Raw genomic sequence first — 25,514 nt, 5'->3', positions numbered from 1 at the left:
GGCAGTATGGGGTTTAAATCCTCCTGCACTGAACATCCACGTGTCCCCGTACTTGTCCAAGCACAACACGAAGGCAATCAGCTCTGTGCCACGCGAAACGAGGGGCAGTGACTCGGTGCTCTGCAGAGCTAAGGACGACGGAGCACACCAGTTAGAGCTTTAAAGAGAGGCCAAAGTTATGACATTTAGATTTGTCTATTTGACCTTTGGACTCATTCATATTCATTATCACAGTAAGATTTGTGAACAGAGGATTTAAAAAAAAAACAGAATAAAAAAGCAAGTAATGAGCATAGATAATAGTATGATAAGAGGCTTTAATGAATGGCTGATTTGGGGAGGTGCAAAATGATGAAACAGCTACAGAGACTAGACAGTGTACTTTTAACCTGTGTTAGTGCCCCTCCATCCACATTCTTCTTTCCTGCACAAAATTATTAAAGATCTCTTGGTTTCTTCTTCCAGATCTGCCTGACTGGCTAAAACCCGCCTTGTCCTCTCCCTGTTTTGGGGTCCTGCCGCCCTTTAATGAATGATGGCCAGAATGGGGGGCTCCTTTCCCATCTTACCCTTGCAAGATTTATAAGTATTACATACTCTGTCCTCACTATTCATGGCGCACAATCTACTTAAAATGAGAGCTGTTTGGGAACCAGAATTTCAGCGCTATGGAAAAATCTGAAATTGTAAATTAAATATTAATATTCTCAATTGGAATAAAAAGATAATGGTCTCAAACATCCTCTAAAAATAGCATTCTGAAAATGTTTGAGTTAGGACCATTGTGTCTTTGCATTTTTATGTTATTTAATGCTTCATTTCCAAAGGGCTAAAAGGTATAATTTTGACACAATAAACAATTTATTTTCTGCTCTCTCTTTAAAAATCATTTTCTTTCAGCTTTTGTAATATATTCAACCCTTACCTATAACGCATATCATCAAGATACTTCTGAAATGTGTTATTTTATATTTGTCTCACGAAAAAAATGCATACAACCAAGCTTAAATTAATCATTTTCATTGTCTCACTTTGCAAGGAGAAATAAAAAAAATCGTCAAAAGCAACTGCATTGTGCCAGCTGAAAACAAAAAAGAATCCAAGATCCTTTTGTTCACACAAAGTGACTTTTTTTTTTTTTTTTAAATGTTCCAGCTGTAGCATTGATGGATTCTTCACAGGAAAGAGAAAAGCATGCAGCAAATCTCTTATTTCTTAAAGCAAAATGCAATACTTGATGAGACAATTTGCTCTTTGATCTTGCCCCTTACGGAAGGTAAGGGAAACCAACAGGAGTTTGCCTCTGTTTTGCAAGCTTATTAGAGGCAGCATCAATTCTCTGGCAAGATACAGTTTTGCAAGAAGATTAACAAGATCACCAGGAAATACACAGGGTAAATCTCTCTGGAAAACTGTTTGAGGAGCATCTGAGTTCTCTCCCACTCCAACCCCCCCGAATTCATTTCTGGTGGAGAATTACACTTAAACTGACAGCGTTTTAATTAGAAACGCAAATCTGGGATTCTAAAGCCACAGTTGCTTTGGGAGGATTTCTCAGATTTGCTGCTAAATTCAATTCTAATAAAGGCTCACTTAGCCAACTGACATATTTGTCACTGAATGAATTTATGCAAAACTGTTGAAAGAAAAGCTCTTACATGCTTGTTCTACTGATTGTGGGTCAAATCCACTTTTGGTCTGCTACCCACACAGGCCCTCTGATCTCCAACACTATTCTGCTAATTTGATAATGACTCCAGATAATTTCATGGGTCTACCAAAGTGTAGACTTGGCAGAGGATTAGCTGCAAACATTTTGCTGCAGTTTTGCTCTTAAAGAAACTTGCAACATTAAACTCAGTCAAGGCCAATGAATTTGTGTTTTTTTCTCTGTATCACAGACCATCCAGAATGATTGGTCTCACCATTTTACCTCTGACCCTGAAATGGACCTTGATTTGCTTAAAAAATTTGCAAAGAGTCATAGCCAAGGGGACAAAACAGGTTCGGGGATGCGAATTTGGGAGCTGGATCTGGGAGGATCCGATGCACACTTTCTGGGAAGCTGTTAACCTCAGATGCCCAGCTGTGCTTTGGGGAGTTTTCAATGAGCTACCCACTGTTTTTCATGAAATCAGAGTGATTAGAATGCATGTTTCTCTCTGTGCGTTGTATTATTAATTTTCTTGCCCTTGTTAGTTTGCATTTACTCATCACTGAGCCCTACCTCCTCATACATGAGTCTGGAGCCTTGGCCGCAAAGCTGGGCTTTAAAACAGTGTCAAGAGAGCTCTTAGAAACACATAAGCGGGCATGTTTTCTCTTGACATTCCCATTTACTGCTCCCAGTGGTACAAATCAGCTAGTCCTTCCTCAGTTCTCCTCGTTACTTTTCTGCAGAGGTAATGGAAAAAAAGAGAGAAGAAAACTGGGGAGAGCTCCTTGCCTTTGGGGTACGTGCTCTCCCATGGAGATGCCCTTCATCGTGCTCCTTGCCCTCTGTGCCAGGCTGACACCCGGGAAGAAGGCAACGCTGCCCACGGAGCCGCAGGAGAAGCCGTTTTACAAGGGAATTCGGGATCACTTGCTCTGTAGGAACTGCTATGATATTGTCTGCAAATATGCACAATCTCCCGGATTCACCTGGAGGATGTGCATCTGTGGGGTGTTAATTACAAGTCACAGTTTATTCACTGTTTCTTTCTGTCTAAGCTAATGACCTTGGACAGCAGTGCATGGCCCCTCTCCTACTATTTAATCTCTTCTCTTGCAGAATACATTGGCTATTTTTTTTCTTCAACTTCCCTTCAACAGGTAAAACCTCTTTCTAAAATGAGTTTTCCTGCTTAGTCAGAACACATCCCACCACTTCCCATTCTCCAGTCATTGCAGCTAGGTCTGCTGCAGTGCTAGGTATAAGCACAACAACATGGAGCAGCTACATGCTGTTTTCAAGATACTCACTTAGTTTTTTGCCAGGCAAGAGGTATCTAATGGTCTAAGCAGAGGACTAGCAGCCAGGAACTTACCTTCTGTTGCACAGGAGGCCCTGCCACTTTACAGGATCAGGACACCTCACTTCATCTCTTTAATCCAGCTCCCCACTGAGTGAGAAGAGGATGAATCAGATTTATGAACTTCACCTGGGCAGGCGGCCTGAAGCATCAGTCTCCAGGTGGAGCTCATCTCTCAGTTGACTCTTTGCCTGCTCCCGCTCCCTCTAGCAGCAGGTAATTTATTGTCACACTCGGGATGTGCCTTCCTGCGGTCCTCACTGGCCACATAACACAACCCACCGACATGTAACCAGCATAACTCACCAGCTCAATTAACACAGGTAGTGTTGGGAGTGCTATACGGTACTATACGGTGCTAGATGGTGAGCCTGCCTTGCACTGACAGGGGCGACTGCTGCCCAAAGACCCATGGTACAAAAATGGGGACACAAAGCAGAGCTGCAGACCAAGCTCTGCCCCCAGGTCAAGGGAACCACCTCAGAATCAGCTGCTGCAGTGGGACACTTATCCCTAAAAGTGCAGGACAACACATCCACCTCTTCCAGGGGCTGTGCAAAGAGAATGGTAAGGAAAGAACGAGGACAGAGACATTAGGTGAAACTCGCAGAAGAAAACAAGCAAACAAAAAAAACAAGAGTTTGGTTGAAAGGCAAAATAAATAGACCCAAAGAAGTATACTGTGATCCTCTTAAGTATAGGCACAGGATGTCTCTCCATGATGCAAACCAGGGTGGATTTAAGAAATGAACATTTAGACGGAGGTTTGCTGGAAAACACGCAGTCGCTTTGGGCTGCTTGGCAGTGCTGGTGAAAGGAAAAGTCACTCCTGGGCTGCAGTTCTGCCAGCTCTTGCCACAAGGAAAAGCGACTCTTATTGTGCCTTTGAGCAAAATTTTTACTGTAAAGAAGCCTCTCCGCACATTTTTCTCACCTTGGTGACATTTCTTAGCTTTGCTGAGAAAAACTCACAAGGTGACAAGTATAGAATGTTGTCAGGAGCACTCACTGGAGAGCCCCAGGAGATTCATTACTCGGGAGCTTCCTCAACCTCAGGTGGCCCCAAACCCAACAGGACCCATCCTTCCCCTTAGACAACAGCCTATTGTGCTAATGGCCTCTGCTGTGTTGCTAGATTTTGTACTCTGTTTCTTTTCTGCAGAGTGCAAAGGCTGTTCTCTTTAAAGACTTGATGTATTTTGGATTATATACCAGTTCTTTATTTTCCCAAGATCTTTCTTTAGCCATTTACATGTGCTCACAGCTTAGAGCTCCCTTTCTGAGGCTCCTGGTCGCTGTTGTAATAACCTACTCCAGGCTCCCTTTCCTTAGCTTGTCTTGCTCTGAAGACTGAGGAGAAAAAAGACTTTTCCATAAATAGCGTATTATCTGCAATAGAAGGCTTCATTCTTAATAAAATTCCTGTATGTATCTTTCCTTTTCTATTTCAGATTTAAAATGTGATCCCTGACAAAGACTGTACATTAATATTTTTCTCTATTTTCACTTTTGAGCCTTTCTTTTTTCTATAAGTTTATATCATACCCCTTGTAGAAACTGTGAGGAATGAGTGTCAGCTCTGCTTCCCCAGCCCTGTCTTTCAGGAGAGCTGTATGTGCACAGGAATGCCGGTCTTCTAACACTGCAACTCCCAATCCATGAAGGAGAAGTGTGCTCAGCATTTCTGCTGGCACTGTTTCACCTGCTAAGATCCATTTGGTGATTTTTTTTAAGGTTTCGGGAACACGACTGAGATGAAAAGAAGCCCTCCCTCCTTCTGTCTGTGTCTATGCAGCCTGAGATATTGCTTCTTACTGAGAACTTCAAGGAATAAGAGAAAGAGCAGAAAACCCCTCCTGTGGGAGAGCATCCCTCACGTTTGACTTCTGCTCCCGGGCCCTCACGGCCCCTGCTTCACATCTTGCCTGTGTTCACAGTGTGCAGATACCTGTTTTTACTGCTTTTGCCACTCACAGTATGAGGACTCCTCCCCGTCCCTCTCTAATCTTCCGTTCACACATTTGCCTCCTATTACATCTCATCAGGCTTTGTTGGGAAAATTCATTAGTGTATATAACGTGCTTTGAAGCTGTCCAAAGAACAGTGAATGTAACACTTTTGCACTTCTATAAACTCTTTTATCTGAAGATCAAAGTAGGAAGTTATCCTTACCACGACTGAATTATTGCTGCTTAGCTTTCGGATCTAAGGGCAAGCAGCAACTCTTACAAGTAGGCATTAATCAGAATTACTGGATGGTTTTATTACATAGATTGAGTATCCTGAAGTGTGTGATGCAGAAATGGAGACCTACTGAGCTGCACGGCCCTTCCTGCCATCCCATGGGCCACGGTGGCACTGGCTGTGACTGAGCTCCTCTGCTCCCAGCACAGAGGAAGGACCAAGACACCACCATGGAGGGCTCGAGAAGCTTCTCCATGCACCGTCTCCTTCAACCCCAGACTCTGTCCAAGCACGGAAAGACTTTTCTGCTGATTTCTAAGCATTATCCTCATTTCCCTAGGAACTGCTGGGTATGCCATACTGATCTCTTAGATGTCCATCTTTCCAAACAGATCCCAAAAGACGTTTGTCTCCTCATCCCTCCAAAGAGCTCAGCTCGAGATCTTGTTCTGCCTCAGGGCATTCATTGGCCCCTAGAGAAGCTGGAGCAATAGAGGCTTCTTCCAAGCAGGACAGCTGTGAATACACAAATGACTAAAGAGCCACCCCAGTGCTGGACCAAAACAAACCCAAAATGTGGAGGCATTTCTTGGCTGCAGCTCCTGGACGAACAGAGCAAACGGCAGAAGGGAGGAAGGAAGGAAGGAAGGAAGGAAGGAAGGAGCGCGGTGGGAGAAGGCAGCGGGTTTCCATGCAACCTTCACTGCTCTACACAGCCCATGGGTCCTCGGGACCAGGAATGAGGCCTTCTGAGAAGAAACTTCAGTGACAGAAAGCAAAGCAGCTGCTTTCAAACAGGGATGGGTTTGTATTTATTCATACTTATTTATATTTAATTTGTCCAAAGAGTTTGGGAACCCAGGATCTCTTGAACTACAGTAAAACTCCTATTTTCCTTTTTTTCCTCTGAGAACATTTGTTCTAGCTTCAGAGCAATAAGTGTTTAAAAAAAAAAGGCCTTCAAAGCTCATTCCCCATCACTTTAAGCAGATATTGAATTCCGATCTTAAATTAAATTTAAATGAAGTCACTCTTTCTCTGGAAGTAGTATTGTTTTTTTCTAGTTCCTTGTTCCTCAGTTACCAGACAAGCAGTTGTGATGAAATCTGGGACAAAAGCAGAACAGCTATAGTAAATCCCAAACTCCCATGGAAAACAAAAACACGAAAAAAAAAAAGAAAAAGTAGTACTTTTGAGTGTCTCAGTTGAAAGCCGTAAGCTTTTGGCCACCTCTGGTGAATTAAAGCAGCAAAGAGCTGCTGTGGATGCCCTGTGGGAGCGAGAACGATCCGAGCTGGGGAGCTCAGCGCTCGTTGGACTGTGTATCCAGACGGTTGCAGATGATCCTAGTGCTGATAAAAGTGACGTGCGGCGTATGGAGGAGTTATTTAAACAGGGATTCCCTGTGAAAGCTTCCTCGAGGCTTCCCATCCAAGCAGTGTGTGAGAGGCAGCCTTGCAAAGGACACCAGGGACACGGAGGCCACTCGGTTCCCACGACCCCGGCGCCAGGACGAAAGGTCCCGGCGATCCGGCCGGCCCGGCACAGGGCCCCGCTGAGCCTCGTGCTGGGGACAGCAGCTTAGCAGGAACGGGCGGAAAAGCAATTGCAAAAAATGAAACGTGTCCCCACTACTGACTGGAAATCAGCAACCTGGAGCACAGGGCGATGGGATCCCCAGAGGGCACAGGCTGGACGTGTCAGGCACCCCCTGCACAGCGGGTAGCTCCAGCTGGCGCTTCCCTGCTCCTCAGTTACTGCACAGCACCAGGAACACCTCAGACGGGCCCTTCCACCCTGCAGAACCGCAGCCTCCCACTGCATCAAAAACTGGTCAATGCACTTTACAGTCACTGAAAATTTCCATGGTTTTTAAACTAGTCAATGCACTTTATAGTCACTGAAAATTTCCATGTTTTTTTCCACTCTTTTCAGTCAAAGATACTGGAAACATCTATTTTGTCATAAAAAAGAGATAAAAGTATGAAATTGCAAACATGATTTTAGTTTAATAAACCTTATTTTGCTTCAAGTTCTTTACTACTTATTTTAACAACAACGGGCAGAACAATTAGTAAATCCACCACTTAGTAGGAGGCCTGAAGTCAGAATGGTGGGAGAGTGACTACATGTGCATGACAAGGGGACCATTCTGGATAGTGCCTGGCAAATGAGTGAGTGAAACATGCAATAACTCCGAAGCATTTAGAAATTCTCAGATGACAGAGCGCGAAAATCCAAGGGATTCATTTTTCCTTTACAGTTGAAATTGTATTTTCCCAACAATATTCCCTCAGCTAAGTAATTTCTCCTTCTGAGTCCTCTCTACCCTTCAGCATTTTTCCAAATAAAAAGGAAGATAACAAGGATGACTATTTTAGAAGAATTTCCATTTTCCCCTAGCTGCCACGTGTTGGTTGCCATGGAAGTGTGCGAGTTCCAGAGGGGCCTGTTCAGTTCGATGCTGCGCGATTTGTCAAGCTGCTCCTCTGGTGAGTCACTCTCCCTGGTTAAGTGCCTTTCAGAAATAAGTGTGGTCATCAGTTCCTGGTGATTTGCAAAAACTGCTCTTACCCTGTGACCTGATTTTTCTCTCCCTGGGCATAATTAACTCTGCCAGGGAGAGAGAATTGCAATATCACTTAGTACACCTTTAAGAGGGAGACCTTTCCAGAAGCTGAAATCCTCATTTTCTAGTGTTATTCTTAAAGATCAGCCTTAGCGCCAGCCTAACCAAAAATAACTGGCGCTGAGGTTCGTTCCCATGGACAAGCCTCCAAGTTCCCAGATCCACCCCATCCTGAAGCAGGAACTTTGCTGAACCAACCTCATCCCCAGCTGAGCTGCAGGTTGCATGCAGAGAACAGATGAACCTCCCTCATTTCCAATACGCCCTTTGCCCGGAGACTGTGCAGTGAATCCAGCTGGCAGTGAGCTGCAAAATCACCGAAATGTCTCCCAAGAAGCCTTGGAAAGCCCCGCCAGCAAGCTCTGCTCCCTGCAAACACCGTCCTTCTCCGGAAAACGGTACCGCCAACACTCAGCATCTTCCTTTTCCTATCCATACAGGCTCATACCTGAAAATCCATCTCCCCCAGACCTTGCTGGGGACAGGATGCAAAGGAAAATAAGAAGCACAAACCCTTTCTTGTTCCTTGTGTCCCTCCTGTTTTGGGAGAGCTTGCATGGCTCCTCAGGGTCCCTCTAGGACAAGTGAAATCTTGTTTAAAGTTGTAAGTGTATCACAAGGATGGCATCAAAATTGTGAATCAGGCCAAAAAGAAAGGCAGATGCTTGAAATGTGAGAGAAGATGCCTACTGAAATCAAGAAGAATTGCCAAAATAAACATCTAGGCTTGGCCCTCATATCAGGAAAGAATTAAAATCCTTCTAACTGCTAAATGCAGTTGCTTCTAATTTCCCTAGTTCTAAATTTTAGCAAAATAAGTACCCTGCAAGTGTTACTTGACTAAGGACAGAACAAAAATAACTCCCTCGAAACAACTAAAATCAAAGTCTTCCCCAAACAAACAACAAAAGCACCCTGGTCCCAGCCAGCTTCTGTTTTAAATCTTGTCTTGTCTACAAGTAGATAAAATCTTGCAATACTGGGAACTTTTGGTGAAATTTAGAAGTGCTGCTGCTTTTCAAAATCTCTAGGGGCTAGTTTAGAAAAAAAGCCTTCAACAACTTGCAGTGCAATTTTACTGTTATTTCCAGCAGCTCCGTTGCTGAATTCTCTTGTGATTTTTCTTCAGTTGATCTAAGAGGAAATGTAAATAAACAGGAAAAACAGCAGAAGAAAATGTTCAGCATTAATTACAGGTATGTGATAAATACCATATTTGTTCTTCTGCACACATAGCGCTATGACAGAGTGCAACAGAGCGCCTGCAGGAGAGACTGCAATGAAACATAAGCCCAGTTGCACACTGCTATAAATGTGCCATAGTGCAGTATATCCGTGTCACTACACACAAATAACAGTGTCCACAAGATGAATATAGATAATATACTGGATCTATTATTATATGTATTATATCTCCTCCCCATCTGCGAGTGCCTTCGTTCACCACCAAAGCCCACGGCGGTAGCACCAGGGCCTGGACTCTGACAAGGTAACTCTTGTTTACCCCTTTACCCCTCCTCAGTTGCCAGCTGGACCCCGTTTGCTCCCTGTCTCCTTGCACACAGAAGGTGCCTGCAGGTTTTGGGCACGCTGGGCTGCTCCCCAGCACGTCCCTTACGGCACCATGCAGGAGCGCAGAACCTCCTCCTGCTCCTGCATCCTGCTCATGTGCGAGGGAAGGTCCCTTCTCCAGCTGTGCTGAAAATCTGATTTTCCATTTTCCTGCACACCCAGGCTGCCCAGGACCTCTCAATAACGCAGGTTATAGCGAGCCATTCCAAGCTTTGCTGTGTGGATATGGGACACAATACCCTATCATAACATGACTAAACATTTCCCTTTTATTCCCTGCGTAGATCTGCATCCAAAACATGCGTGTTCAGTTTCCACAGCACAGCCTAAACAGAGCTCCCCTGCAGTTCTGTTTATTTTTGGAAAAGTCAGCTTAGTTTTCCTGACATGGCAGAGCCAACGACCGGTTTTACTGGGTGGTACCGTGTGCTGCTTATCCTCCTGTCAGACTCCAGTGGGGACAAGACTCCTACAGTCAGTTGGCTGAAAAACTCTCCATATTCTATTCCATAATGTCTTCAAAGGAAGAATAAATGCCCTTCTGGAAGATATGTTTTAGCCAAATGTATTTCACTTTAGTCAAACATAAGTTTTCTGACCCAGAAGAAGGGTAACTGGATTAAATTTAATAGTCTGTAACACACAGGAGCCTTCCTTTGGACTTGAACTCTGTGAAGCAACTCACTTTGAGATAACAGAAAATAGAAGACCAAGCTGGGAAGCTGTCAGCAAAAATGTGTATTTGCTCCCTGCTTTTTTATGCTTCTCACTACAGTCAGATAATTTATCTTGAAGAAATTGGTTGGGCGTGTGAAATATTCGAGTGGCTCATTTTGCTGCAGCTGAGCCCTCGCTTTGCTTTCTTTGCAAAAGGCCTCGGCTCAGTCCCCGGCGAGGAAGCAGCAAGAACCAGCTCTGTGTTAGCAAGGCCCAGCTCTCCACAGCTCTTGTATGCTGGGGTTATTTTAAGCTCCGAACAAAATTTATCAAATTGCATTTTTGAAAAATAGTACAATGTGAGTCACATTTACTTCATAGCCCTTTTGCTGCAGGCTCTCACCACTGGCTGCAGGATATTTATTACCTCCGATGCCTGCTCTGAGAATCTCCTTTCTGGGTCTGTATTTCACATTTAATGAGTGCTTTTGCAATTTCATGACTGTTTTCTGAAGTTTAGGTGGCATTTTGCACAGCCTAATGGTGTATGGCCTGTTTCAGACTTCACTGATTTCTGCCCACAACTATGTACATGAAACTACTCCCAAGCCCAAACGGTTGCTCTTCCTGCATTCTGCTGTGTTTCAATGACCCAGACCATCTTTTTTCCTCACCCAGGACAAATTATTCCACGTGCTGATGTCTGCCTTCCCCCATCCCCTGGACTCTGAGCTACTACACCTACATTTCAGTAATATTTCCTAAAGCTCTGCAGCCCCCAGTCTCACTTGTGACCTTCTGGGCCACGTGCAGTGTTCTGGCACGCTAACCTCCAGAGAGGCTCTTCTCATCTTCAGAAATCCCCATGGCAGGGTGCAGAGGAGAGCGGGAACATTGCTTGGAAAATTCGTTGTGTTGTTTTTAGGTGTGAACTTCATAAGGCTGATCACAGGCACAGAAATGGGTTTCCAGAGTGAAAGGCAGGGCTCAGTGTATCCAAAGGCAAGTCTGGGTACAAGGTCTATGGGCTTCTAATTTGGCCAGCAAGGGTTTATCAAGCTCTGCAGGGAATTGATGTGAGCCCAGCTCCCATAAGGCAGATCAGCTCTCTGGCCACTCCAGCATCTGCACCCAGCTGGGATGCAGTGGTTGGACCATCGTGGCTCCGTACCCCCTGCTCATGTATGAGGAGCAACTCATCACGGGAGGGAGTTGGAGCACCTGAGGTTTCCTGGTAGCTCGACAAACGCATTTATGTGGATTAACGTCCTGGCTAGGAAGTCTGTCCTTTTAACAGAGTAAAGCTCTTTCCAAAGCCTATTTTGCCTCTGTGGGGGACCAAACTTCCCTGGAGCCTGGTCTAAGAGGGAGGAATGCACTGTTATAGCAGCAAGGAGTTACTGCAAGTCTTGTCACCTGCTGGACAGAGTGATGCGTCTGCAATTTTGATCTTACAGGTCTTTTAGGAAAATCTATAGTGGCACATATGCACTTAAAACAAACATGCTCTTAAAAAAAGAAAACAGACAAATTTCCTCTACTCCTTCCCCAAACAAAAGTGAAATAAACAAACCAAAACCTCTACAAAAACAAAATACACCCCTGCACTTGCTCCTTTCTGCTGAGGAGAGAATGACAGAGCAGATGCATAACAGAAGTTATTTAGGTTGATTAATACATTACTGGGGAGATGCCAAGAGATTATAGTGATAAGTTTAGCAGCAACCATATAGAACATACACAGGAATAGAGCAGATCCCCTCCACCTGCCCACAGTGGAGTTTCACCAAGCACTCATTTCTGCGGGATGTGTCACAAATCCTGCACTCGGTTCGTGTGAAAAATACATGTGAAATACAGAGAGAACTGGGAGCCTTTCTGTACAACAACATCCTACGGGAATTCTCACTCTTCTGCTTCCTCCTTGTGTTCACATGTCACCAAAATGTTCCCCTCCTCTTGCAACTATTACAAGAAACTGTACTCAGAGTGCTGGGAGTTATAATAAGTCCAGTTTTTCAGTTTTCAATTTTTCTCTTGCTTTCAAATATTTGCGATTAAAATATGCTCTTCTGCTCCATAGGAATACATTGATTTCAATGAAATTGTTATTTTTCATTATCAGGAATTAACAACATTAAAATAACAATGACACAATCATTTGATTTTCCATTTCAAAGCAAAATTAACACTTTGAAATGGTGATTCAAAGGGTGTTGTTCAGCTATAGTAAACCCTTTTATTTGGATCAAAACTACTAACTCCTCCCCAATGTTTTTTACTGAAGATGTTTCAAAATCTACTATTCTGCAAAGTCTCCACTTTTCACCTCTTCACGCTCCTCCCTGGAACAGAAACCTTCTATTGAAATGTCCCCACAGGAAGACATTCTCTTTCCTGATTAAGAATAATGACAACAACAATGAGAATAAAACCAGCAATAACCTGATCCTAACACGCGGGGCCGTGTTCCAGGACAGCGATAAAGCTGAATTCCCTCTGCTGGGAGGGCTGAGTGCCCCTGCCGGACTCCAGCTAATCAAGGATCTGATGATAAAGCATATTCAGAAAAGCTGCCACTATCCAAGTGCTCGTCAGGTTCTCTGTTTCCTGCTCTCCGGTGCCGATGCCGCGTGCGCCCCGCGGCGTGGCCGTGGCTGCATCCTCCTCCCCACCGCTCCAACACCACCCTGGCTCGTATGAAAACACCTTCCCTCTACGGTGTTCACTCGCAGATGAACACATGGATCCCTGCCGAAACTTCCTTCAAACAGAAGGGAAACTAAACCAGAACTGGATGGGGGAAAAAGAAAGCGAAAGGCCTCAGCGCCTTCCTCTTTTGTCACAGCATCATTCAGATGTCACTAGGGCAGGTTAATGTGGATAGTGCTTTGTCTGTAGATTCCTTCTCACGACTAGCATTAGACCCACTTTGGGTCTAGGCAGGCCAAGGAGGGTCTCGGCCTGCACGGGGATGGGCACAGGGGCACAGCCCCTGCCAGCCCGTGTCCACGTTCTGCGTGTCCGGGACCTCGCGGCGGCTCCGGCACTGCCCACGGCTCCTGCGTCTGCTGGTGCCCAGAGCAGGGCTCCCAGAGACAACCCCATCCACAGCCACCGTCCTCACGTATTCCTGAATACTACTAGCAGGAGTTGCAACTTGGAGAAGCACATTGCAGAACCTGTTAGAGCCATACTTTTTGCTTTTGTATGAGCAAGGCATTGAGAAGAAATGTGTATCACGGGCTACTGTGACAGGCAAAATCTTTACCTCAAGACTGGTGGGAATACAGCTTTTCAAAAGGAAGAAAAGTCACACAAGAATCTGTTCAGTTCCAAGACATGTAACAAGATCAAGCCACATGAAGTAGGAGAAGGTTTGCAGGGGAAGGTAACCCACCTTGGAGAAATATCACATCCTTGCTGCATAAAGGCTCCTAGGGAGAACCAGAGACTGTTGAATATCCCGAATTCATTTGTCTGGTCATTGGCTGGCTGGTCCCGTCCTTCCTCGAACTCCTCAGTGTGCCACTCATAGGGGCTGAAGCGACTGACCAGGAAGAGGACAACGCTTACTCCAATGTAGGCAAACACAATGCACATCCATATCTCGTAAGCCAAAGGATCCAGAAAGGAAAAAACTCCTGGTTTGGACTTCTGAGGTTTTTTTATCATGATAGAGATACCTAGGCTCATAAACGGTTTGGAAAAGTCTATAACCTCTTCTCGAACCAGAGTGATGGTTAATGGTGCCACAGCAACATCAGCCCTCTGAAAAGAAGAGACAAAGAAGAGATTTGTGTTTTAGGGACAAAATACACCTCTCAGCTCCAATGCCTTTCTCTTGGACCTCTGTTTACTTCTCTCATAGTGGAGGTTATCAGATAAAATGAACTACAAGAGAAATGTTAAAAAGCAGTCCATAAAGTTTGTGAATTATTTCCATTTTATCACTGCTGATTACCAGGTCTGTTTTGAAATCACAGTGTTTTCTTTTTCCAGCCACCTAGCACTTTTTGTCTGATTTATCCACTGATGTTACAATCTGATACAGATGCCTTTCTCTAAGAGTCTCATCATCTAGGCATCGAAAGAGGCAAGGAAAGGCCAATTGCCTGGAAAAGGCATGCTAGAATTTTTATTGTCATCAGGAGCTATTTTTTGATTGCATCACTCACATGAGAGAAGAAGAATCAGTGTCCAGTGACACTGATATGTACTCTGCATTTATTTCACAATCAGTCTCAAAGATGGTAAGGGAAACGTACTGCAATGGCTGAGGATGCATCCCGCAGCCTCCCGTGGTGTGACACGCGGGCCTGGATATTCCCTACACGGCCAGGTGGGAAATTTAATACAGCACGGATGGGGAACCAGCAGAGTGAGCCTGTTGTGTGAGGGCTCCCAGTGCTGCCCAGTTTGCAGTGGGTGCCCAGTCCTGCTCCCTCGCTGCGGGAGCTGCACCGAGCTGCAAGGCTCGACCCGCTGGAGCTGCCCGTCTCCTTCTGCTCTCCATGAAGGGGGCCTGAGTAAATAACTTAGATTAGACACATGACTCTGTCATGGCTATGTGAAGGTAAGGCAAATTTAATTCCCTATAGCTTTTATCTATAGGTGTATTTGGCTCAGTAGCTTTGTATATTGAGCTTCTGTCCTTCTCTGGTAGTGCAGAGATTGGGTACAAGTGGCTAGACAGAAAATGGTCTAACCCCTGTGTTCAAACCAAACGTATGCTGAGTGTGCCAAATTGTAGCTTTCTTTTACCCTGCCATTATCACGCAAACATAAAATAGAATAAAATTTGAAAATTGTACCCATGGGAAAGTTTGACTTTTCACTATTTCTCCTTCCAAAAAAGGCAGGAAAAAAACATCTTTTTGGGAACACTGAGAAGAAAATATTTTGACATTTCAATGGCACGGGATGTGTTGTTCCTCCCTAGATTAAAATGTTTCGCAGGACTTCTTATTTGCATTAACAGAGCTTCAGCCCTCAAGATAGCTCAAGCCTTGGGGCAGGAAAGATTAAAAAAAAAAAAAAAAAAAGGACTTAACTAAGTAGCAAAGAACATTTAGTACAGCACAAAACTATTTCCCTGCCTCAGAATTATTTTTTTCTGATCAAGTTATAAAATAATTCAGCTGATCAAGCAAAAGTTTTTATTTGATTTTGCCCAAGAGAATGTAAAAACAGATCAATAAGATATTTTTTTCATTGCAAAAATCTAGGTTATTTAAAAAAAACTCATAATAAACTCTAGTGACTAACAGGTGAAAGATTAATCATAAATGTAAATCTTTATGGTAGAAATAACAGCAAGAAGATGCTCAAAGAGGAACATATTGGTGTTTAGAGTGGACGTCTGTCCAGACTGATAAACCGTATTGAGTGGAACCATTTTAAGAGTAGTTGTGGGTGAGGAGCTGGCTCAATGAGGTATCTGGGTGTTGCTTTGAGGGTAGATTCTCTTGTTATTTATTTTGAAGGACTTCTTTTAGCTCTTCTTTGTAGAACTGCTAAAACACCAAAAGTTCCACAGGAACTTAAAGGAAAAAAATTCTTGACAGTGAGGGTGCCAGAGCCCTGGAACAGGCTGCCCAGAGAGGTTGTGGAGTCTCCTTCTCTGGAGATCTTCAAACCCGCTTGGACGCAGTCCTGTGCCACGTGCTCTAGGTGACCCTGCGTGTGCAGGGGTTGGACTGGATGATCTCTAGAGGTCCCTTCCAACCTTAAGCATTCCATGATTCCAGGAGAAGTCTGACTGCATTAAGCTTTGAGGATGCCCTCAGTACAGATTAATAAGAGAGCAGTGGTGGCAGGAAGGTTGCGCTGACAGAAGGCTGGGATGTCTACAGGTAGGAGAAAGGCGCCCTTTTATTGGGGAGCTTGAATTTGTTTTCAAGACAAGAGTTAAAAACAATGGATGAGGTTATGAACTCACCCCATAAACCAGTTCTCCCACCATGCCGTTCCATGTTTTGGTGTCCGGGTCCCGGGCTCCGTACTTCCCATCTCTGACAATCTCCAGCCTGTAGTGGTAGCCAACGTGCTTGGCGATCTCCGCGGCCAGCTCCACACAGTAGCCTTCATATCTCTCATTGCCTTCAAACTGGTTGGCATTCTTCTTGAGCATCACATATGGGTCTTCCTGGCACAGAGAAAACAAATAGAGTCACACTTCACTTTTCTAGAGAAGCACCTCAGGCTCTCAGACTAGAGCACAGTGTGCAGCTTCTGGTCCTCTTGCAAAACACCAGCTCTGTGATCCTTTACCAAAAGGCACAGTCAATAGGCTGGGGAGTTATAAAGTATAAATGGTGATTATTATTATTCTGGCCTTCTGTATTTAGTTATATGGAACTGGAGGTAGCTCTTGTTGTGATGGACCTGATGGGAATGGAGTTGGTGGTGGTATTTGGGCAACAGCCTCTCAGTGCTGTCCCATAAAGGTTATTTGGCGCATCCAGCTGATGAATTTTTAGAGCCATGCCTATGTGGGCATTGGCAGAATCAAGTTTGCTGGGCAGGAACGAGCCCTACAGATGTTTAAGTGGGTTTGGGTATTGTGTCATCTTCTCTGTAGACTCACAGTAAGCATTCAACAAATAATTTACTAAAAAATCATCAGTTTTGGCAGGGTAAGTATATGCGATGACACAATACATGATACCATATATTACGAGATAAATATTGTTCCTTCATGATTTGTTTTTAAAGTTATGATTCAGGCTCTCTGCACAATATAGCCTATCCTTCCCAAAAGTATAGCCCCCATTCTGTGGGCTGAATACAAAATACTTGTATAATGTTCCTAATATACCTATGCTAGTGCCTCTACTGCATTGTCATAATCTGTTGTATTTCCTCCATTTACATGTGAGATCCCTTAAATATTTATTTCATTAGCCACAGCAATTTTTGATACCTTTATGGACCCAACAGGAAGCAGTAAGTGCTGTTGTTTTTGTTGCTGTTGTTACTATCATTAAATAAATTGCATTGCAAAGGGAGGCATGCAAGGGCAAAGAGGGGGTCCATACACCAGCAGATGGGGAGGGAGCACTGGGTTTGAGGTCAAGAACTTACTAGGATAGTTGTGACTATGTAAGTCCTGTTCTGAAGACTTGTGGACTCGTTGCCGCTTTGAGTATCTATGGCCACTGGAACTAACTTCTCATCTTCATTCCAGTAACCAACCTGCCGAATACAGAAGTGGGACATCTCACTGATATCTCTTGCAAATATTAACCAAATTAGCCTAACCGGATTGGCCTAGAAAAGTCAGCTTTCTCTGCATGTTTATACCCAAGCAGAGATCTCATTTTCTGAAGTTTTGATCTCTTTTGGCAGTGGGACCAGGAACAACCCCTTACTGCCATGCCTGCATCCTGAGAATAACGTACAGCATGTGCAGGGTAGCAGAGTGCATCCAAGCACATAAAAACAATTAGGAGACAGACCAGGGAATCATTGCAATTCCCTGCACCCTCCCCACATCCCCTCTGCAATGAAGTCTTCATATTTTTCTAGCAGTGAACATGGCTGCTGCATGTCCAGATCACAGAGGTGGATCAGTTGCCATCCTGCAGCTGAGATCCTGCTATGCAAGGCTGACTCTCAGGATGTCTTGAAAGAAAAAAAAAAAAAAAAAGACAAAATTTCAAGTGAGAAAAAAGCTAACTCTGGAAAATATTTAAAAAGTTGGGAGTTCTATTCATAACTAGACAGCTGTAGTAGGCAGAATTTCCATGTTAAGCTGTGCTTATTAATAATCAGAGATTCGGTCTGAACTATCACTACTTGCAGGCAAAGCAGGGTACCAGCAAAGATCAAGAGGAAGATCATCATTGAGGTTATCCACTCCGAAGGCTTGATTTTATAAGAGGTTTTCCATCACCTCATGTAAGTATGAACTTGCCTGAGCTCTGCTCATGTGGAAGGGATTTCTTGTCACAGTAAATGGGAAGAGGTATTAACACAGGGCACGACCAGGAGCCTGCTGATGGCAGATGAGAGATTATAACAATTCAAGAAGAGGAAAGCTCTACACGGGCTTCTCAACTCTCTTCATTGCACAGAGAAAAAGAAAAGGTGGCGAGGAAGGAGCTTCTGAAGCTCTGTCCCCAGGCAGCATAAACAAAGACATGTATATTTGCTTAGCGCTACTAACTTGGAGGATCTACCATACAGTGTGTATTTTGGCAGTAACGGATGCGTCTTCTAAATAAATATCACTTCTGTCAGTAAACATACAGCAAAATCAAGACATTTAGCCATCCTGTTTCTTCTCCTCTCCAATCTGCCCACATTGCAAATATCTTTCTTGAAGTTCAAAGCCCCAAGCTCACATAATACTTCATATGAATACCAGGTACAGCAGAAAGATTGCTTTACAAATCTTGGAAGAGATGCTCCTTCTGTTTCTCAGTGAGGAATTTGCTTTTTTTTTGCATGACATTGCTGATTCATGCTTAACTCTGCTGGGCTCTGAACTCGTATCTGCTGATCTCAGAGAAAGGCAGGAATTGGGGCAGAGGGAGTTAAACCTGTAACCATTTCAGATGTATATTTTATTCTTCTGGGAGTAAGGGGGTGCAGAAGAGGTGCAGCAAATACATCCAAAATTATTTAGATACCCTCTATTTATAGAATAACTGAGTTACTCCTTGTTTTTCAGAAAGATAATATGTAACATGGGGCTTAACTTCACGGAATCAGACTTAAAACAGCCTGTGTTTTAGTGGCTCAAAAACCCCTAAAAAAGGCCAAATTTTTCAAAGTGTTTAGAATGTAAGGAGAGAGCAGGATTCCATAATTTCACAAATAACCGTATAGCAATCAGGGCATCGTTAGGGGGAAGGCTCATCACTTCAGGGAGAGTAGAATTAGGCCAACATAAAGGGCTCATTTATACGGGTTAGGGCAGAGAGATTCTACCTGGCTCTGCTTCTCTTCACAGCTTGAAGAGGAAAAGTGGGGGAGCAAAAATAAAATTTTGTAGCTGGTCCTGAGCCCATATGCTATGCCAGTAAGAAGCAGAAGTATGAAATGAGTGGGCCAAGCTTTCACTGTCCTGGAAATCTCTGCTCCACAGTCTCTTCAGCTCCAAACAATCCTTTCCGTGTTATCATAGTAAGACACCGGGAGTTCTCGGTAATGCTTCCATGCTTCCCCATGTAGAGAGCTGGGAATACGTTCTCAGTGACTCGCCTTGTAAACTTTCATGAATGGCAACAGCCTGTGAGGCCTAACCATGCCATAGCATACCACGGCAGAGCATCTGAAGTCACCGTCTATTTTACCTTTCTGATCCCATCATGTTTCATTTCAATCACTTGCAGGGTGTAGTTGGTCCTCCGTCCCTTCTCATTAAACTGAACATTTCCAGATAATCCTTCAAAACGGACCTTAAAAAAAGCCAAAACAAAACAAACCTGTTGGCACATTGTGGTAGTTCTGCAGCAGCCAATGGCAAGGGGCAGAAGGATGCAGAATGCAGTTGCATCCCTCAGGTCCATGCAGCAGAGACGGGGTGTCCGTCGAACAGCAGGATTTCACGTGGTTTCCATCTTTATAGCGTGCCTGGTAGGGCACAGGGACTCGCCATGCGAGGTAAAGCTCCCTCTCTTAAAAGTCTGTTCCTGAGATCAGAGAGGCACGAGAGCCTCATGTGTGAGGCCATCACTTCCTGGGATGTGACACTGTGCAAAATCAGCTCTGAACTCCTTGGGTTTTGTGTCTGGTCAGATTGTCTAAATCTGACCAGAAATCTGACTTTGGTAAAGAGCTTGTCAGCCCAAATCTGGAATTGTATTTACAAGAAATACGAAACTGTGACCATACCTCCCAGCTGCCACTCTCCACTGGAGAGGAGTCTATCAGCTTAAAACAAATTTAATTACCTGCTGCACCAGCCTAATAAAACCTGACAATTTAGGGAGGGACAATTTAAATCTCATTTAAATGAGATTCACATAGGCAACTTTGACTCGTAAATCTCTGCTGATACCACTGTTGAGCTCAAGAGCACTGCTCAGGCACCACATCCCACATCCTGAACTTTTCCTTGTGGTGCAGCCATTGGAGCTGTTATGACAGCCTGGTGTGGAGAAGAGTCTAAGCTGGAATTGTGAGGCCTGAGCAGGGCGAGCAGCAATACGAGTGGGAGTTTCGGTCTCTGTAGAGATCATGTGGAGGAATACTAAAAATTGTGAATTAAAAGATTGTTCTCAGTCCTTCCACCAACTTTGAGCAGATCTGTTCTCCCTGCAACTTGTATGTTCCCATGTGTAAAATGGGAACAGATACTTCACTGCATCTTGAAAAGTGCTGTCAGATCCTCAGAATAAAGGTGCATGGTGAAGAAGCAAGAATATATAATGCAAAGGAAATCTGCAGTTAACTTGCTTAAGCTGTATTTTTTTCCAACTGTTATCACAAAGGTTTGTCATGAAAACTAACACCTGCCTGTATTTTCTGAAGCTCCTTCAAATCAAAAGGTAAACATGATGACATTTGCAGAAAAATGCATGTCCCTTCTTATGGGAACAACATTGCAATAGGATGATTTTTCTAAGCATTCCCATGCCTGCCCCTTTGAGGGTCCCTTTGCTTTCTTTTCAGGTCCTGAGCGGCTCTGAAACTCACACCACAGGGTGCTCCTGCTTTATGGCTTTGTACACTATAAGCTCTCATATACAACACCTATTCTTTTTATGCATTTAGAAGAAATCCGTATCCTGACACATCCTCATAACAGTTAAATAGCAAAAGAAATTTCTCCTAGCAATGCTGGAGTCATCTACCCTTCCTCTGAGACTCCTCTTGTAATTCCTTTTGTTTGCTTGCTTGACCAAAACTCTCCTTTCATGCAGCAGTTTCTCTTTGTAGAGAGTACAATCTTTTCAGAGTAGAACAGAAACCTCAAGGGATTGGTTTAAAGTAATATTTTGTGAGCATCTTTTGAAAAAAAATCTTACCTTTCTTTAATAAAAGCATGCATTTTTCTCAAATGTGTTAGATTTCTGTTTGTGAAAAATTGCAGACTATTTGAAATTGCTTTTCATTTTTGCTCCTGCCATCCATGACTCCTTCCTACACTAAACAGAAATGAGGCAATTCGGGAGCTTATTCAAGGCATTTGAGTAGAGAAACTTTTTACTTTTAAACAGATCATAAAATTTTAGGTATTAGCAAATGGGAGGTGAAGGAAAAGCACACTGTGAATATCTGTTAGAATTGCTGTAATTGTGAATATTTATAGAATGGATAACTCAAACCTTCAATCTAATCATAAATTCTTTCTATTTCCATCTATCTCTTTCTATAATGCTGTTATTGCTACAATACTAAGTGCCAGATGATTTTTAAATTCCTAGTTAAAATTTCCCAATGAGTTTCCTCCTTCTACAGATTTAGGAGCATTTTATTCTGATATCCTGGTTAAACTGATCAAACATTTGGAGAATGATATTTTTCAGTGGTAGTTTTTCAATGGTAAAGAAACAAATTTTGCAAACAGTTCTTTGTGTTCATTATTCAAATGCACTGCTGTTTGAAATTAAGAGTTCTGAAACTACTTTAATAAAGAGATGAAAGGAAAACTTCATATTTTCACACACACACAATTGTATTTTCCAAGCAGATTTAATTTTAATCTTCTCTTCTTATAAATTCAATATAGGAAGATGTCTGAGTGCCCATTGTTCATCAAATGACTTCCAAGTATTTCATGTTTATTAGGTAACTGATCTCCCTAATGCATCAAGGAGGCTGATTTTATTATAAGAATTTGGAAAAGCTATAACAGCAATTTGCCCAAGGTCACACAGACAGTCAATGGCAGGCTTGGGAATAAATCAAATCCAAGCAATCGAATCAAATCAAATGTGAGATTTGATTTTAAAAGAATCCTTATTTACCAGTAAACTCAAATCAAAACAAAATACTGAGCAAAATTTATATATGACACAAAATAACCAAATTAAATTTGTTCCTCTTGCCTTCATTCTTAAGGAAAGGAGATGGGATAAGCTATATTTGGTAACACTGAACTAGCAGTATTTCCAAGGAATCATCTATTTTTGAAATAAATTTAGCACAAACTGTGAGATAAAAAAAAAAAGTAGATTATACGTCTGAAAAAAGAAGACGACTAGCAATCGATGTCAGTCTTGAAATTTAAAGAAATTTTGAAATGTACTGCCCTGCTTCATCTTTGGTAAGGTCAATGTTTTCCATCTGGCTATAAATTTAGTTTAGATTTTGCTTCCTCAAAATGTAAATTTTATGCAGCATGCAAAATTTTTAAATTATTAAGGAATAAATTTTCTGAGTGGCTGTTATTAAAACTCACCATCCTCATAGCAAGAAACAAGCTGTAATTTGGGCTTTGAAAACATTCTGACAAAAAACTCCATACAAGGCAAAATCAAATGATCTGAAAATTGCCAAGTTCACAAAGAATTGGAGGAGCTTCCAGAAACGCTGGAGTTTGTGGTAGTGGGGAAGGTAAGAAGAGAGACATAGGATTTAGGAGGCTACGGTGGCTTTTCAATGCCAGAGCTCTGTTAGAAATTAAAGAAACGAGGACGTTCCTGAACCCTTTGGGAGACCAGACTCTAATTTGGAGACTCTTTCCTCAGGCTGCTTGAGCCCTGTAGCCTCTCTGCTGTTGCCCAGCTCCCCGCAGCTGTCCCCACGTTGTCCCGGGGACGTCCCCCTCGGCGCCTACCTGCTGCAGCGCTCTCTGGATGTCGATGCCTTGGCCCCAGGGCACGGCCGGGTTGGCGAGGCAGTCCCCGGCGTTCCCGCGGCGGGAGATGTCGATCCGCTGCCTCCGCAGGTTCTGAAAGGCTTCGGCCATCACCCGCACCCCATCGTACGTGAGAGCAGACGTGTACTAGAAAGACAAGGGGAGTTGCACGTGGTTCATTAGCGTTAGCTGCCCTCGTGCTTGCGCTCTCCACAGGGCAACTTCTCAGATGATTTTGTCCTGTTTTTATCCTTCCAGCATCTCACGTCCTCTAATCACTGCTGTCTTGTTGACTTCTGAAAAGTTGATACCCTCTCCCCAAGAGGCATCAAGAGTGGAAGATCAACCAATGCAGGGCTAAGGGCTGCTGCACTTGCCTTTTGTTCTAGCTGAATTGCTGTCAGATTTGCTCCCTAAAGAGGACTTAACCTTAAAAGGCATCACCTGCTATCTGAGTCTTGAAAATAAACTTCTAAGAAATACATTATACTGGGTGAATATGAAACTATATGATACTAAAAAAAAAAAAAAGTCACCCTTTCTGGTCATACACGGAAATGAGAAAACTCTGTTTTAATATGCAAAAATTATGCAGAAAATGAGTTCACTCAAGCAGAAACTTGTATAAGAAACAGTATAAAATTCTAGGGTGAATGACGACCATTCAAGTTAATTCCTTTCCCTATGATTATCTACCAAAGTATTTGTTTGCAGCTTTCTCAAACTCATTCTTCCAAGGTTGCTATTTCTATTTCTAGATGTTTGCCACAAATGTGTATATTTGTTTTCAAATGTCAAGTAGAAAAAAAAACAACCCACTCCTCCATTCTTGACAGCTTAACTTTTCCATGTTAGGAATTAAAATATACTTATTGACTATTGTACTTGAAGTGCTAGGTAAGTGAACACGTGAAGAGTGAACACGTGAATAGTCTGGTGAGCTAGTGAACATGTGAATAGTCAAGGATTTAATGAGGTTTTTATTTTTTAATGCTAAACAGGAGGGGGTGTTTAATCTTTAGTTTTAAGAAGGATGAAATCTGGGAAAGAGTGAATATAACTGACTTGTGTATTTCTCAGCAGTGAGCATATACTTCTAACATGCAGACAGTGTTGAGACACATGGAGTTTGTAACTATATTAAGTGGTAACGTTTTAGGATGAAGAAAAGCTAGATTCAACAGCTCAGTGTGATCACGAGGCAAGGCCCTGCCTAAATTAAATGGTTTTCTATACCACTTGCCTTTGGCCTCTTCCAGTCCACACGAGGATGTTCCCTGGCATCATTATTCTTCCACTGCTGCATGATCCTTGCTGGAACAGCATCTGTGTAATTCACCAGCTGGAAGCCAGTGACATTGGCTCCACTCTCCTTGAATTTCGTCAGGTCAATATCCATGAATCCCTAATACAGGAGACAACAACAGGAGAAGCTCATCAGAGGAGCACATTTCTGGGGTGGATAATAGGAAACCTGCCTATCTATGAATATGGCATCTGGCTTAGGAAAAACCTCTTCCCTCTGCTGAAAAGATCCTGAACTCTAGAAGAAAGGCCATTTCCCAAACCATCACGTTAATTTGCCTTTCTCATAGGCAACAGGAGGTCTCTGAGCTGGCTCCATCCTGCTGTTTCCATCCAGAGAGACGAGCAGTCATATTAATAATAACTCCTTTGCAAGAAAGCTAGCAAAATAATGGAAAAAAAATTCTCTCTCAGATAATGCTTGGGCGAAAATAACAAAATTCTCAACAAGCATTTATTAGAAAGAATTATTCAGCCATCTCTAGCTTCTATGCAGTCAGTTATCAACAGAGAGGTAACCCCTTTTCAAGTTATAGTTTGCAGAAAAGAAGAAAAAAACTAAAACCCACAAATCCTGAATAATGAACTTGCAGTAGCTTAAGCAGCACGTGATCAGCTATCTTGCCAAAGGAGTCCAGCTGTTAGAATAGACAGGATAGAGGGTTTTCTTACTTTAGGAGACAAAAAGCCATTTTTTTACACCTCAGATGACTGGTGAAATTCATTTCCTCTACTGTTCTCCCCTACCTCTTGCCCACCCTGTGTGATGAACACAAGTGCACAAATACACAAGTATATTGAGGTAGCAGTGGGGATTTGCTGTCACCAGTAATTCATAGGTACATAAAAGCAACTGCTGAAACACTTCAGTCAAAACAGAGGCAAATTAATATTAGAGAGACATTGCAAGCAAGATCATACTTTGGTCTCTTTGCTCTAATCCTATTTTTTCAGCATTCCAGATCTGAGATACTCTACTTTGCCCTCCTGCCAAGGACAGGAGAAGCTTCAACAGTGGCTTTCTCTCCTGCTTGGCTGTTGTGTGGAGACAAGCAGAAGTCTTGCATTTTCTTTCAGAGTACAGGCACAAGAGATGCAGCTAATTAGTTTCACTAATATCACAACCAACCATAATGTATGAGGGAAAACAGCCAAGATGAACACACACAGCACAGCTTTGCCTTCCCTCCAAGATACACAGCTGCTCTACATCCTCCTCAGGCACCTTCTGAACCTACCTGCAGGCTTCCCTCACTCCCCTTCTCCCGATACATATAATGATGCTGTGAGTTAGCAAATCCAAATCACACCCCTCCTACCAGAGCCTAGTTGGGTTCCTAAAGTGACAACCTCTGTGCATGGGCTGGGGGAGCTAATTAGCTCATTAATGTCCAAGGTC

At 43.2% G+C, this 25,514-nt stretch overlaps 1 protein-coding gene across 2 annotated transcripts in view; it reads right to left on the bottom strand.

Annotated features, from left to right (window-relative positions):
- GRIA1 (glutamate ionotropic receptor AMPA type subunit 1) overlaps positions 1–25,514 on the bottom strand; it is a 112,016-nt gene that overhangs the window by 19,215 nt on the left and 67,287 nt on the right. For both annotated transcript variants that reach the window (XM_088536871.1, XM_088536872.1), the window contains exons 6-11: positions 24,054–24,215; positions 22,790–22,957; positions 19,359–19,463; positions 17,143–17,253; positions 15,998–16,204; positions 13,457–13,827 (exon numbers count right to left, since the gene is read on the bottom strand). In XM_088536871.1, coding sequence (XP_088392997.1) covers positions 13,457–13,827; positions 15,998–16,204; positions 17,143–17,253; positions 19,359–19,463; positions 22,790–22,957; positions 24,054–24,215 — 1,124 coding nt within the window. The remainder of the gene's footprint in view (positions 1–13,456; positions 13,828–15,997; positions 16,205–17,142; positions 17,254–19,358; positions 19,464–22,789; positions 22,958–24,053; positions 24,216–25,514) is intronic.

The sequence above is a fragment of the Tinamus guttatus genome, unplaced genomic scaffold, assembly GCF_059628265.1.
Source record: "Tinamus guttatus ecotype Peru unplaced genomic scaffold, ASM5962826v1 Tinamus_guttatus_pri_ptg000710l, whole genome shotgun sequence".
NCBI lineage: Eukaryota > Metazoa > Chordata > Aves > Tinamiformes > Tinamidae > Tinamus > Tinamus guttatus.
This window is presented reverse-complemented; position numbering and strand designations above follow the sequence as displayed.